Source organism: Hemibagrus wyckioides, linkage group LG11 (genome assembly GCF_019097595.1).
Source record: "Hemibagrus wyckioides isolate EC202008001 linkage group LG11, SWU_Hwy_1.0, whole genome shotgun sequence".
NCBI classification, from domain to species: Eukaryota; Metazoa; Chordata; class Actinopteri; order Siluriformes; family Bagridae; genus Hemibagrus; species Hemibagrus wyckioides.
This window is the reverse complement of record NC_080720.1, coordinates 33,923,352-33,943,291: the sequence shown is the minus strand read 5'-3', so window position 1 is coordinate 33,943,291 and position 19,940 is coordinate 33,923,352. Positions and strand designations below refer to the sequence as shown.

The following is a 19,940-nucleotide window of genomic DNA, read 5'->3' as shown; positions in this document are numbered from 1 at the left end:
CAGTGCGCATGCGCGCTTGTCTCCTGCCGACACGCTTCACCGCGCAGGCGCGCCTTGTTGAAGCATGCGCACTGAGGCTCTCGGGTAGTGACAGGTACGCAGACGGAAAGAAGCTCGTGCTGTTCTCGCGCACAGAACTCCAACACACCTCTGGATACAACACTATACATGCAGATACATATCTCACCCGGAAGTGTTTATTACTCGGTGCTTGGCTTTATTCAGGATTTAAAACACAACAGGAAGTGAATCTAAAGCGCTGCTGGTTTGCGGAGGCTCCTGATTTTAGGGTGAGTGTTTCTCCTTTTCACTCAGAGCTGCTGAGGAACACCGAGATACTGAGATTCTCTTACATCTCTACTCATCTCTATTCATCTCTACACATCTCTATTCATCTCTACACGTCTCTATTCATCTCTACACATCTCTATTCATCTCTACACGTCTCTATTCATCTCTACACGTCTCTATTCATCTCTACACATCTCTATTCATCTCTACACGTCTCTATTCATCTCTACACGTCTCTATTCATCTCTACACGTCTCTATTCATCTCTACACATCTCTATTCATCTCTACACATCTCTATTCATCTCTACACGTCTCTATTCATCTCTACACGTCTCTATTCATCTCTACACGTCTCTATTCATCTCTACACGTCTCTATTCATCTCTACTCATCTCTACACGTCTCTATTCATCTCTACACGTCTCTATTCATCTCTACACGTCTCTATTCATCTCTACACGTCTCTATTCATCTCTACACGTCTCTACTCATCTCTACACGTCTCTACTCATCTCTACACGTCTCTATTCATCTCTACACGTCTCTACTCATCTCTACACGTCTCTACTCATCTCTACACGTCTCTATTCATCTCTACACGTCTCTATTCATCTCTTCACGTCTCTACTCATCTCTACACGTCTCTATTCATCTCTACTCGTCTCTAGTCATCTCTACACATATCTACACATCTCTACGCATATCTACTCATCTCTGTTCATATCTACTCATCTCTATTCATCTCTACTAATCTCTGTTCATATATACTCATCTCTATTCATCTCTACATATTTCTATTCATCTGTACACATCTCTACTCATATCTACTCATCTCTACACATCTCTATTCATTTTCACACATATCTAGTCATCTCTACACATCTCTATTCATCTATACTCATCTCTGTTCATATCTACTCATCTCTATTCATCTCTACTCATCTCTGTTCATCTCTATTCATCTCTACTAATCTCTGTTCATATATACTCATCTCTACTCATCTCTGTTCTTCTCTATTCATCTCTACTAATCTCTGTTTCATCTCTACACATTTCTTTTCATCCCTATTCATCTCTACACATTTCTATTCATCTCTATACCTGTCTAATCATCTCTATTCATCTCTACACATCTCTATTCATCTCCACACATCTCTACACATCTCTATTCATCTTCACAACAACCCCTTTCATCTCTACACATCTACACATTTCTTTTTATCCCTATTCATCTCTACACATTTCTATTCATCTCTATACCTGTCTAATAATCTCTATTCATCTCTACACATTTCTATTCATCTCTGTTCATCTCTACACGTCTCTACACATATCTATTCATCTCTACTCATCTCTGTTCACCTTATTTCTATAACTATGATTTTGGTGTTTTAAGGGTTTTATGTGCTTTAAAGGATTATTCCTATTAATAGAATTAATATTAAAATTAATATTAATAGATTTGAATATTACAGTTATATAAATAAAATGAAATGTTTTTCAAATATAAAATAAGAAGCTGAGTGTAGTGGGTTGTGAGCAAACCTGTAGGAGGTGTTGTGTTTATTTTGTGTGTTTTTTAGATTTATATTTAGATTTGAATAAACAAACAAATTATCCTGGAAGTAAATCTCCACTGTTCAACAACTCAGAGCTCTCATCATCATCATCATCATCATCATCATCATCATCATCATCATCATCATCATCATCATCTCCCTGAACAAGGATGACAAACAGCTGGATTTTACACACGAGTTCATTCTAGTTTACAGAGTTATTTATCTATGTCTCTTATATCTGTTTTATAGCAGCTATAGAAGCTGAAACTCTCTCCTCCAGAACGTGATCAACACGTGAGTGACGTGACTCTGAGCCTCTGTCATGGAGGCCATCGCCAAGTACGACTTCAATGCTACTGCAGACGACGAGCTGAGCTTCAAACGTGGAGAGATACTGAAGGTACAAGAGAGAAAGAGAGTGAGAGAGAGAGACAGACACAGAGAGAGAGCGAGAAAGAAAGAGAGACAGACAGAGAGAGAGTGAGAGAGAGACAGAGAGAGAGAGAGAGAGAGACAGTCAGAGAGTGAGAGAGAAAGAGAGAGTGAGACAGAGTGAGAGAGAGAGAGAGAGAGAGAGAGAGATACAGAGAGAAAGAGAGAGACAGAGAGATAGAGGGGGACAGAGAGAGAGAGAGAGAAAGAGAGAGTGAGACAGAGACACAGAGTGAGAGAGAAAGAGAGAGAGAGAGAGAGAGAGAGACAGAGAGATAGAGGGGGACACAGAGAGAGAGAGAGAGAGAGTGCTATAGAAATTGAAAATTCAATTGAAAAATGTGTGTGTGTTTTGTACAGAAACTGGGTCAGGTTTTGCATAAATCTCTCACACACATCATACACACACACACACATCATACACATATATCATACACACACACACACACACATCATACACATATATCATACACACACAAACACACACATCATACACATATATCATACACACAAACACACACATCATACACATATATCATACACACACAAACACACACATCATACACATATATCATACACACACAAACACACACATCATACACACACAAACACACACATCATACACATATATCATACACACACAAACACACACATCATACACATATATCATACACACACAAACACACATCATACACATATATCATACACACACAAACACACATATCATACACACACAAACACACATCATACACATATATCATACACACACAAACACACACATCATACACATATATCATACACACACAAACACACATCATACACATATATCATACACACACACATCATACACATATATCATACACACACAAACACACACATCATACACATATATCATACACACACACATCATACACATATATCATACACACACAAACACACACATCATACACACATATCATACACACACACACACATCATGCACACACAAACACACACATCATACACACACAAACACACACATCATACACATATATCATACACACACAAACACACACATCATACACACATATCATACACACACAAACACACACATCATACACATATATCATACACACACAAACACACACATCATACACATATATCATACACACACAAACACACATCATACACATATATCATACACATATATCATACACACACACACACACATCATACACATATATCATACACACACACACATCATACACATATATCATACACACACACACACACATCATACACATATATCATACACACACACACATATATCATACACACACACACACACATCATACACATATATCATACACACACACACATCATACACATATATCATACACACACACACATCATACACATATATCATACACACACACACATCATACACATATCATACACACACACACACACATCATACACATATATCATACACACACACACATCATACACATATATCATACACACACACACATCATACACATATATCATACACACACACACATCATACACATATATCATACACACACACACATCATACACATATATCATACACACACACACACACATCATACACATATATCATACACACACACACACACATCATACACATATATCATACACACACACACATCATACACATATATCATACACACACACACATCATACACATATATCATACACACATCATACACACACAAACACACACATCATACACACATATCATACACACACAAACACACACATCATACACACATCATACACACATCATACACACACAAACACACACATCATACACACACAAACACACACATCATACACATATATCATACACACACAAACACACACATCATACACACACAAACACACACATCATACACATATACACACACACACATCATACACATATATCATACACACACACACATCATACACATATATCATACACACACACACACACATCATACACATATATCATACACACACACACACACATCATACACATATATCATACAAACACACACATCATACACATATATCATACACACACAAACACACACATCATACACACACAATCATACACATATATCATACACACACAAACACACACATCATACACACACAAACACACACATCATACACATATATCATACACACACAAACACACACATCATACACATATATCATACACACACAAACACACACATCATACACATATATCATACACACACAAACACACACATCATACACATATATCATACACACACAAACACACATCATACACATATATCATACACACACAAACACACACATCATACACATATATCATACACACACAAACACACATCATACACATATATCATACACACACAAACACACACATCATACACATATATCATACACACACAAATACACACATCATACACATATATCATACACACACAAATACACACATCATACACATATATCATACACACACAAACACACACATCATACACATATATCATACACACACAAACACACACATCATACACATATATCATACACACACAAACACACACATCATACACATATATCATACACACACAAACACACACATCATACACATATATCATACACACACAAACACACACATCATACACATATATCATACACACACAAACACACACATCATACACATATATCATACACACACAAACACACACATCATACACACAACACACATCACACAACACACAACACACACATCATACACATATATCATACACACACAAACACACACATCATACACACACAAACACACACATGATACACACACACCCACCCACATCATACACACACAAACACACACATCATACACATATATCATACACACACAAACACACACATCATACACACACATTCTGCACACACAAATACACACATCATACACATATATCATACACACACAAACACACACATCATACACATATATCATACACACACAAACACACACATCATACACATATATCATACACACACACACATCATACACACACAAACACACACATCATACACATATATCATACACACACACACACACATCATACACATATATCATACACACACACACACACATCATACACATATATCATACACACACAAACACACACATCATACACACATATCATACACACACAAACACACACATCATACACATATATCATACACACACACACACACATCATACACACACAAACACACACATCATACACATATATCATACACACACACACACACATCATACACATATATCATACACACACAAACACACACATCATACACATATATCATACACACACAAACACACACATCATACACATATATCATACACACACACACACACATCATACACACATATCATACACACACAAACACACACATCATACACACACAAACACACACATCATACACATATATCATACACACACAAACACACACATCATACACACACAAACACACACATCATACACATATATCATACACACACACACATCATACACACACAAACACACACATCATACACATATATCATACACACACACACACACATCATACACATATATCATACACACACAAACACACACATCATACACATATATCATACACACACACACACATCATACACATATATCATACACACACACACATCATACACATATATCATACACACACACACACATCATACACATATATCATACACACACAAACACACACATCATACACATATATCATACACACACACACATCATACACATATATCATACACACACACACATCATACACATATATCATACACACACACACATCATACACATATATCATACACACACAAACACACACATCATACACATATATCATACACACAAACACACACATCATACACACATCATACACACACAAACACACACATCATACACACATATCATACACACACAAACACACACATCATACACACATCATACACACACAAACACACACATCATACACACATCATACACACACAAACACACACATCATACACATATATCATACACACACAAACACACACATCATACACACACAAACACACACATCATACACATATATCATACACACACAAACACACATCATACACACACAAACACACACATCATACACATATATCATACACACACACACATCATACACATATATCATACACACACAAACACACACATCATACACACACAAACACACATCATACACACACAAACACACACATCATACACATATATCATACACACACACATCATACACATATATCATACACACACAAACACACACATCATACACACACAAACACACATCATACACACACAAACACACACATCATACACATATATCATACACACACAAACACACACATCATACACATATATCATACACACACAAACACACACATCATACACATATATCATACACACACAAACACACACATCATACACATATATCATACACACACAAACACACACATCATACACATATATCATACACACACAAACACACACATCATACACATATATCATACACACACAAACACACATCATACACATATATCATACACACACAAACACACACATCATACACATATATCATACACACACAAATACACACATCATACACATATATCATACACACACAAACACACACATCATACACATATATCATACACACACAAACACACACATCATACACATATATCATACACACACAAATACACACATCATACACATATATCATACACACACAAACACACACATCATACACATATATCATACACACACAAACACACACATCATACACATATATCATACACACACAAACACACACATCATACACATATATCATACACACACAAACACACACATCATACACATATATCATACACACACAAACACACACATCATACACATATATCATACACACACAAACACACACATCATACACACACAAACACACACATCATACACACATCATACACATATCATACACACACAAACACACACATCATACACATATATCATACACACACAAACACACACATCATACACACACAAACACACACATCATACACACACACACACACACATCATACACACACAAACACACACATCATACACATATATCATACACACACAAACACACACATCATACACATATATCATACACACACAAACACACACATCATACACATATATCATACACACACAAACACACACATCATACACATATATCATACACACACAAACACACACATCATACACATATATCATACACACACAAACACACACATCATACACATATATCATACACACACAAACACACACATCATACACATATATCATACACACACAAACACACATCATACACATATATCATACACACACAAACACACACATCATACACATATATCATACACACACAAATACACACATCATACACATATATCATACACACACAAACACACACATCATACACATATATCATACACACACAAACACACACATCATACACATATATCATACACACACAAATACACACATCATACACATATATCATACACACACAAACACACACATCATACACATATATCATACACACACAAACACACACATCATACACATATATCATACACACACAAACACACACATCATACACATATATCATACACACACAAACACACACATCATACACATATATCATACACACACAAACACACACATCATACACATATATCATACACACACAAACACACACATCATACACATATATCATACACACACAAACACACACATCATACACACACAAACACACACATCATACACACATCATACACATATCATACACACACAAACACACACATCATACACATATATCATACACACACAAACACACACATCATACACACACAAACACACACATCATACACACACACACACACACATCATGCACACACAAACACACACATCATACACACACAATCATACACATATATCATACACACACAAACACACACATCATACACATATATCATACACACACAAACACACACATCATACACACACAAACACACATCATACACATATATCATACACACACAAACACACATCATACACATATATCATACACACACAAACACACACATCATACACATATATCATACACACACAAACACACACATCATACACACACAAACACACACATCATACACATCATACACACACATACACACACAATCATACACATATATCATACACACACAAACACACACATCATACACATATATCATACACACACAAACACACACATCATACACATATATCATACACACACAAACACACACATCATACACATATATCATACACACACAAACACACACATCATACACATATATCATACACACACAAACACACACATCATACACATATATCATACACACACAAACACACACATCATACACACACAAACACACACATCATACACACATCATACACATATCATACACACACAAACACACACATCATACACATATATCATACACACACAAACACACACATCATACACACACAAACACACACATCATACACATATATCATACACACACAAACACACACATCATACACATATATCATACACACACAAACACACACATCATACACACACAATCATACACATATATCATACACACACAAACACACACATCATACACACACAAACACACACATCATACACATATATCATACACACACAAACACACACATCATACACACACAATCATACACATATATCATACACACACAAACACACACATCATACACATATATCATACACACACAAACACACATATCATACACATATATCATACACACACAAACACACATATCATACACACACAAACACACATCATACACATATATCATACACACACAAACACACACATCATACACATATATCATACACACACAAACACACATCATACACATATATCATACACACACAAACACACACATCATACACATATATCATACACACACAAACACACACATCATACACATATATCATACACACACAAACACACATCATACACACATATCATACACACACAAACACACACATCATACACATATCATACACACACAAACACACACATCATACACACATATCATACACACACAAACACACACATCATACACATATATCATACACACACACACACACATCATACACACACAAACACACACATCATACACATATATCATACACACAGAAACACACATCATACACATATATCATACACACACACACATCATACACATATATCATACACACACAAACACACACATCATACACATATATCATACACACACAAACACACACATCATACACACACAAACACACACATCATACACATATATCATACACACACAAACACACACATCATACACATATATCATACACACACAAACACACACATCATACACATATATCATACACACACAAACACACATCATACACATATATCATACACACACAAACACACATCATACACATATATCATACACACACAAACACACACATCATACACATATATCATACACACACAAACACACACATCATACACACACAAACACACACATCATACACATATATCATACACACACAAACACACACATCATACACATATATCATACACACACAAACACACATATCATACACATATATCATACACACACAAACACACATCATACACATATATCATACACACACAAACACACACATCATACACATATATCATACACACACAAACACACACATCATACACATATATCATACACACACAAACACACATCATACACACATATCATACACACACAAACACACACATCATACACACACAAACACACACATCATACACATATATCATACACACACAAACACACACATCATACACATATATCATACACACACAAACACACATCATACACATATATCATACACACACAAACACACACATCATACACACACAATCATACACATATATCATACACACACAAACACACATATCATACACACACAAACACACATCATACACATATATCATACACACACAAACACACATCATACACATATATCATACACACACAAACACACACATCATACACATATATCATACACACAGAAACACACATCATACACATATATCATACACACACAAACACACATCATACACATATATCATACACACACAAACACACACATCATACACATATATCATACACACACAAACACACATCATACACATATATCATACACACACAAACACACATCATACACATATATCATACACACAGAAACACACACATCATACACATATATCATACACACACAAACACACATCATACACATATATCATACACACACAAACACACATCATACACATATATCATACACACACAAACACACACATCATACACATATATCATACACACACAAACACACATCATACACACACAAACACACACATCATACACATATATCATACACACACAAATACACACATCATACACACACAAACACACACATCATACACATATATCATACACACACACACATCATACACATATATCATACACACACAAACACACACATCATACACACACAAACACACATCATACACACACAAACACACACATCATACACATATATCATACACACACAAACACACACATCATACACACACAAACACACATCATACACACACAAACACACACATCATACACATATATCATACACACAAACACACACATCATACACACACAAACACACACATCATACACATATCATACACACACACACATCATACACATATATCATACACACACAAACACACACATCATACACATATATCATACACACACAAACACACACATCATACACATATATCATACACACACACACACACATCATACACATATATCATACACACACAAACACACACATCATACACATATATCATACACACACAAACACACATCATACACACACAAACACACACATCATACACATATATCATACACACACAAACACACACATCATACACATATATCATACACACACACACACACATCATACACATATATCATACACACACAAACACACACATCATACACATATATCATACACACACAAACACACACATCATACACACACAAACACACACATCATACACATATATCATACACACAAACACACACATCATACACATATATCATACACACACAAACACACACATCATACACACACAAACACACACATCATACACATATATCATACACACACAAACACACACATCATACACACACAATCATACACATATATCATACACACACAAACACACACATCATACACACACAAACACACACATCATACACATATATCATACACACATCATACACACATCATACACATATCATACACACACAAACACACACATCATACACATATATCATACACACACAAACACACACATCATACACATATATCATACACACACAAACACACACATCATACACATATCATACACACACAAACACACACATCATACACACACAAACACACACATCATACACATATATCATACACACACAAACACACACATCATACACACACAATCATACACATATATCATACACACACAAACACACACATCATACACATATCATACACACACAAACACACACATCATACACATATCATACACACACAAACACACATCATACACATATATCATACACACACAAACACACATCATACACATATATCATACACACACAAACACACACATCATACACATATATCATACACACACAAACACACACATCATACACATATCATACACACACAAACACACATCATACACATATATCATACACACACAAACACACACATCATACACATATATCATACACACACAAACACACACATCATACACACACAAACACACACATCATACACATATATCATACACACACAAACACACACATCATACACACACAATCATACACATATATCATACACACACAAACACACACATCATACACACACAAACACACACATCATACACATATATCATACACACACAAACACACACATCATACACACACATCATACACACACAAACACACACATCATACACACACAAACACACACATCATACACATATATCATACACACACAAACACACATATCATACACATATATCATACACACACAAACACACACATCATACACATATATCATACACACACAAACACACACATCATACACATATATCATACACACACAAACACACACATCATACACATATATCATACACACACAAACACACACATCATACACATATATCATACACACACAAACACACACATCATACACACACAAACACACACATCATACACATATATCATACACACACAAACACACACATCATACACATATATCATACACACACAAACACACACATCATACACACACAAACACACATCATACACATATATCATACACACACAAACACACATCATACACATATATCATACACACACAAACACACACATCATACACATATATCATACACACACAAACACACATCATACACATATATCATACACACACAAACACACATCATACACATATATCATACACACACAAACACACATCATACACATATATCATACACACACAAACACACACATCATACACATATATCATACACACACAAACACACACATCATACACATATATCATACACACACAAACACACACATCATACACACACAAACACACACATCATACACATATATCATACACACACAAACACACACATCATACACATATATCATACACACACAAACACACACATCATACACATATATCATACACACACAAACACACACATCATACACACACAAACACACACATCATACACATATATCATACACACACAAACACACACATCATACACACACACATCATACACATATATCATACACACACAAACACACACATCATACACACATATCATACACACACACACACATCATGCACACACAAACACACACATCATACACACACAAACACACACATCATACACACACAATCATACACATATATCATACACACACAAACACACACATCATACACATATATCATACACACACAAACACACACATCATACACATATATCATACACACACACATCATACACATATATCATACACACACAAACACACACATCATACACATATATCATACACACACAAACACACACATCATACACATATATCATACACACACAAACACACACATCATACACATATATCATACACACACAAACACACACATCATACACATATATCATACACACACAAACACACACATCATACACATATATCATACACACACAAACACACATCATACACATATATCATACACACACAAACACACACATCATACACATATATCATACACACACAAACACACATCATACACATATATCATACACACACAAACACACATCATACACATATATCATACACACACAAACACACATCATACACATATATCATACACACACAAACACACACATCATACACATATATCATACACACACAAACACACACATCATACACATATATCATACACACACAAACACACACATCATACACACACAAACACACACATCATACACATATATCATACACACACAAACACACACATCATACACATATATCATACACACACAAACACACACATCATACACACACAATCATACACATATATCATACACACACAAACACACACATCATACACACACAAACACACACATCATACACATATATCATACACACACAAACACACACATCATACACACACAATCATACACATATATCATACACACACAAACACACACATCATACACATATATCATACACACACAAACACACATATCATACACATATATCATACACACACAAACACACATATCATACACACACAAACACACATCATACACATATATCATACACACACAAACACACACATCATACACATATATCATACACACACAAACACACATCATACACATATATCATACACACACAAACACACACATCATACACATATATCATACACACACAAACACACACATCATACACATATATCATACACACACAAACACACACATCATACACACATATCATACACACACAAACACACACATCATACACATATCATACACACACAAACACACACATCATACACACATATCATACACACACAAACACACACATCATACACATATATCATACACACACACACACACATCATACACACACAAACACACACATCATACACATATATCATACACACAGAAACACACATCATACACATATATCATACACACACACACATCATACACATATATCATACACACACAAACACACACATCATACACATATATCATACACACACAAACACACACATCATACACACACAAACACACACATCATACACATATATCATACACACACAAACACACACATCATACACATATATCATACACACACAAACACACACATCATACACATATATCATACACACACAAACACACACATCATACACATATATCATACACACACAAACACACATCATACACATATATCATACACACACAAACACACACATCATACACATATATCATACACACACAAACACACACATCATACACACACAAACACACACATCATACACATATATCATACACACACAAACACACACATCATACACATATATCATACACACACAAACACACATATCATACACATATATCATACACACACAAACACACATCATACACATATATCATACACACACAAACACACATCATACACATATATCATACACACACAAACACACACATCATACACATATATCATACACACACAAACACACACATCATACACACACAAACACACACATCATACACATATATCATACACACACAAACACACACATCATACACATATATCATACACACACAAACACACATCATACACATATATCATACACACACAAACACACACATCATACACACACAATCATACACATATATCATACACACACAAACACACACATCATACACATATATCATACACACACAAACACACACATCATACACACACAATCATACACATATATCATACACACACAAACACACACATCATACACATATATCATACACACACAAACACACATATCATACACATATATCATACACACACAAACACACATATCATACACACACAAACACACATCATACACATATATCATACACACACAAACACACACATCATACACATATATCATACACACACAAACACACATCATACACATATATCATACACACACAAACACACACATCATACACATATATCATACACACACAAACACACACATCATACACACACAAACACACACATCATACACATATATCATACACACACAAACACACACATCATACACATATATCATACACACACAAACACACACATCATACACACACAAACACACACATCATACACATATATCATACACACACAAACACACACATCATACACATATATCATACACACACAAACACACACATCATACACATATATCATACACACACAAACACACACATCATACACATATATCATACACACACAAACACACACATCATACACACATATCATACACACACAAACACACACATCATACACATATATCATACACACACACACACACATCATACACACAGAAACACACACATCATACACATATATCATACACACACAAACACACACATCATACACATATATCATACACACACAAACACACACATCATACACATATATCATACACACACAAACACACACATCATACACATATATCATACACACACAAACACACATCATACACACATATCATACACACACAAACACACACATCATACACATATATCATACACACACAAACACACACATCATACACATATATCATACACACAGAAACACACATCATACACATATATCATACACACACAAACACACACATCATACACATATATCATACACACACAAACACACACATCATACACATATATCATACACACACAAACACACACATCATACACATATATCATACACACACAAACACACATCATACACACATATCATACACACACAAACACACATCATACACACACAAACACACACATCATACACATATATCATACACACACACACATCATACACATATATCATACACAAACACACACATCATACACATATATCATACACACACAAACACACATCATACACATATATCATACACACACAAACACACACATCATACACATATATCATACACACACAAACACACACATCATACACATATATCATACACACACAAACACACACATCATACACATATATCATACACACACACACACACATCATACACATATATCATACACACACAAACACACACACACAGGTGGAAAATGGGATTATGTAAATAGAGTTTTTTTCTATATTCTCTATGTCGTTGGTCAGAATTCACGTAAGAACCCTAAATGTCCCGGTCTCCAAACGGAGCGCTGCTGAACCCCAGACCTTTATTCAGTACACACTCACTGCATAGGTGCACTCTGTCCAGGTACCTGGCTGGTGTTGGGGGCGTGTCTATAAAATGATTGACAGGAGGCCCTGTGTTTTATAACACACTGTGTAATACACCACTGCTGCTGTTTTCAGGGTGTAAAAATTCTTTATAAAACTCTTTTACAAGTAAGAAATAATTTTAAAAAACGCCCGTTGCACCCGGTGCTTGGCCACGCCCACTCTGCGGCAGGGTTTGTTTGTAAACGATGTGTTTATTCTCGGCTCTGCTCTGTCTTCATGGTGCAGGTGTTAAATGAAGAATGTGATCAGAACTGGTATAAAGCCGAGCTGTACGGGAAAGAAGGCTTTATTCCCAAAAACTACATCGAGATGAAGCCACACCCGTGAGTACGAGGGTCAGGCTACAGCTACACCCTTCTTACACCGGACATTCATCATCATCATCATCATCAACATCAACATCATCATCTCAGATTTCACTTTGGAGTAATGACTCTTCCCATTCTCTTTCTCTCACTCTCTCTCTCTCTATCTCTCTCTCACACACACACACACACTGTCATACACTTTTACACACACACACACACACATACATGCAGGTGGTTTTATGGGAAGATGCCGCGGGTGAAGGCGGAGGAGATGCTGAATAAACAGAGACATGATGGAGCGTTTCTAATCAGAGAGAGCGAGAGCGCACCGGGGGATTTCTCTCTCTCCGTCAAGTACACATTTTATTTTACTCTCAACTCTATTCTTTACTTCAGTTCTGTCTCCTTACTCACTGTTCAGTGTACTGTAACACTCTGATATACAAATTACTCTACTGCCAAAAGTATTGGGACACATGTTAAGGTGTTGTTTTTCAGGGGTTGGGCTCGGCCCCTTAGTTCCAGTGAAAGGAACTCTTAATGCTTCAGCTTCATACCAAGACATTTTGGACAATTTCATGCTCTTTGTGGGAACAGTTTGGGGATGACCCCTTCCTCTTCCAACATGACTGTACACCAGTGACCAAAGCAAGGTCCATAAAGACATGGATGAGTGAGTTTGGTGTGGAGGAACTGGACTGGTCTGCACAGAGTCCTGACCTCAACCCCATAGAACACCTTTGTGATGAATTAGAGTGGAGACTGTGAGACAGACCTTCTCGTCCAACATCAGTGCCTGACCTCACAAATGTGCTTCTAGAGGAACGGTTAAAAATTCCCATAAACACACTCCTAAACCTTGTGGAAAGCCTTCCGAGAAGAGTTGAAGCTGTTATAGCTGTAAAAGACAGGACAACTCCATATTACATTCATGTGCATGTAAAGGCAGATGTCCCAAAACTTTTGACCTGGCTCTCAGTCTCCGCTCTAATTCATCCCAAAGGTGTTCTATGGGGTTGAGGTCAGGACTCTGTGCAGGCCAGTCAAGTCCATCCACACCAAACTCACTCATCCATGTCTTTATGGACCTTGCTTTGAGATAGATATTCCTAATTTTGTTTTCACTTTAATATATTATTATTATTATTATTGTTATTGTTATTATCTGTTAAACCTTTTAAAGTTATACTCTCTCTCTCAGGTTTGGGAACGATGTGCAGCACTTCAAGGTTCTGAGGGACGGGGCAGGGAAGTACTTCCTGTGGGTGGTGAAGTTTAACTCTCTGAACTCTCTGGTGGATTATCATCGCTCCACATCCGTCTCCCGAAACCAGCCCATCTTCCTGCGTGACATAGAACAAGTGCCACAGGTAAATCAGGCCACGCCCCCTCACCTCAGCCAGTCAGATCACATGTGGTGGGAGGAGTCAGGAAGCTGGGAGGTGTCCATTACGTCACGTAAACACCGTTCCAGAGTGCTCGATATTATCAGTTCATCATGGTCGCGTCTCAAATCACACACCCTGTTCCCTACACTTTATTTTCGAGTGCCTCAGTGCATCTTGGGTAGTCCGTGTACACACCCACTAACTGTGTACTAAGGTTAAGTGTTCCCTTCATTAGTGCACTACATAGTGAGCATGATTCTTCAGTGCAGGAAGACATTCAGTAACCAGATTAATGGTAATACAGATGATGTTAATCGAGTGTGTGATGGTGTTAATCGTGTGTGTGTGTGTGTGTGTGTGTGTGTGCTGAAGCACGCGTCCTATGTGCAGGCTCTGTTCGATTTCGACCCTCAGGAGGATGGTGAGCTCGGATTCCGGCGTGGAGATCTGGTGCAGGTTCTGGACAACTCGGACCCAAACTGGTGGAAGGGGGCGTGTCACGGCCTGACCGGAATGTTCCCTCGGAACTACGTCACTCCAGTTGCTCAGCACATGTAAACACACGTGTAGCAACAATAACAATAATCATTTACAAAAAAACAACTACACACAAACAGCTGGAGCAGCGGAAACAGAGTGTGGGGAAAGAGAATTAAGACTTCATGCTGGATCGCCATGGAAATGGAGAGGCTTGGGGTCAGTGCCTCAGCAGAGTTCTGCGCTGTGATTGGAGGATGGTGCTTGAATCTGATTGGCTGGAGGAGAACTGCTGCTTTCTGCATCACTACACACTCTAAGAAATACACACAAAAAATGAAAAGTATTATGACTGGCCCAAAAAAAGGACATGAAGTGATTCTGCTCACAACTCTGAAACATGTGACGTGTGTGTGTGTGTGTTTCTCCTGTATAATCACTCATAACTTTATTTTTAATGACCGTCTCATCAGCATGCGCCATACATTCTCCTCTCTGATGATGTCACTACCATTAAACAGGTGAGTCAGGCCACACCCACTCATTAGTATTAATTAATCGCATCACTGATGGTTAGTGTGGGCAGGTCTTCGCTTTAAAGGCC

General features: G+C 36.5%; 1 protein-coding gene across 2 annotated transcripts in view; it reads left to right on the top strand.

Annotated features, from left to right (window-relative positions):
- Nucleotides 1-67: 67 nt before the first annotated feature.
- The window catches only part of grb2a (growth factor receptor-bound protein 2a), a 20,355-nt gene continuing 482 nt past the window's right edge, over nt 68-19,940 (top strand). The window contains exons 1-6 of one of the 2 annotated variants that reach the window (XM_058402011.1): nt 68-290; nt 2,105-2,255; nt 17,389-17,486; nt 17,703-17,825; nt 18,673-18,841; nt 19,232-19,940. The exon at nt 19,232-19,940 is cut by the window's right edge and continues 482 nt beyond it. In XM_058402011.1, the coding sequence (XP_058257994.1) occupies nt 2,178-2,255; nt 17,389-17,486; nt 17,703-17,825; nt 18,673-18,841; nt 19,232-19,417 (654 nt within the window). In that variant the 5' untranslated portion in view covers nt 68-290; nt 2,105-2,177 and the 3' untranslated portion in view covers nt 19,418-19,940. The remainder of the gene's footprint in view (nt 291-2,104; nt 2,256-17,388; nt 17,487-17,702; nt 17,826-18,672; nt 18,842-19,231) is intronic. The other variant, XM_058402010.1, reaches the window with a different exon arrangement.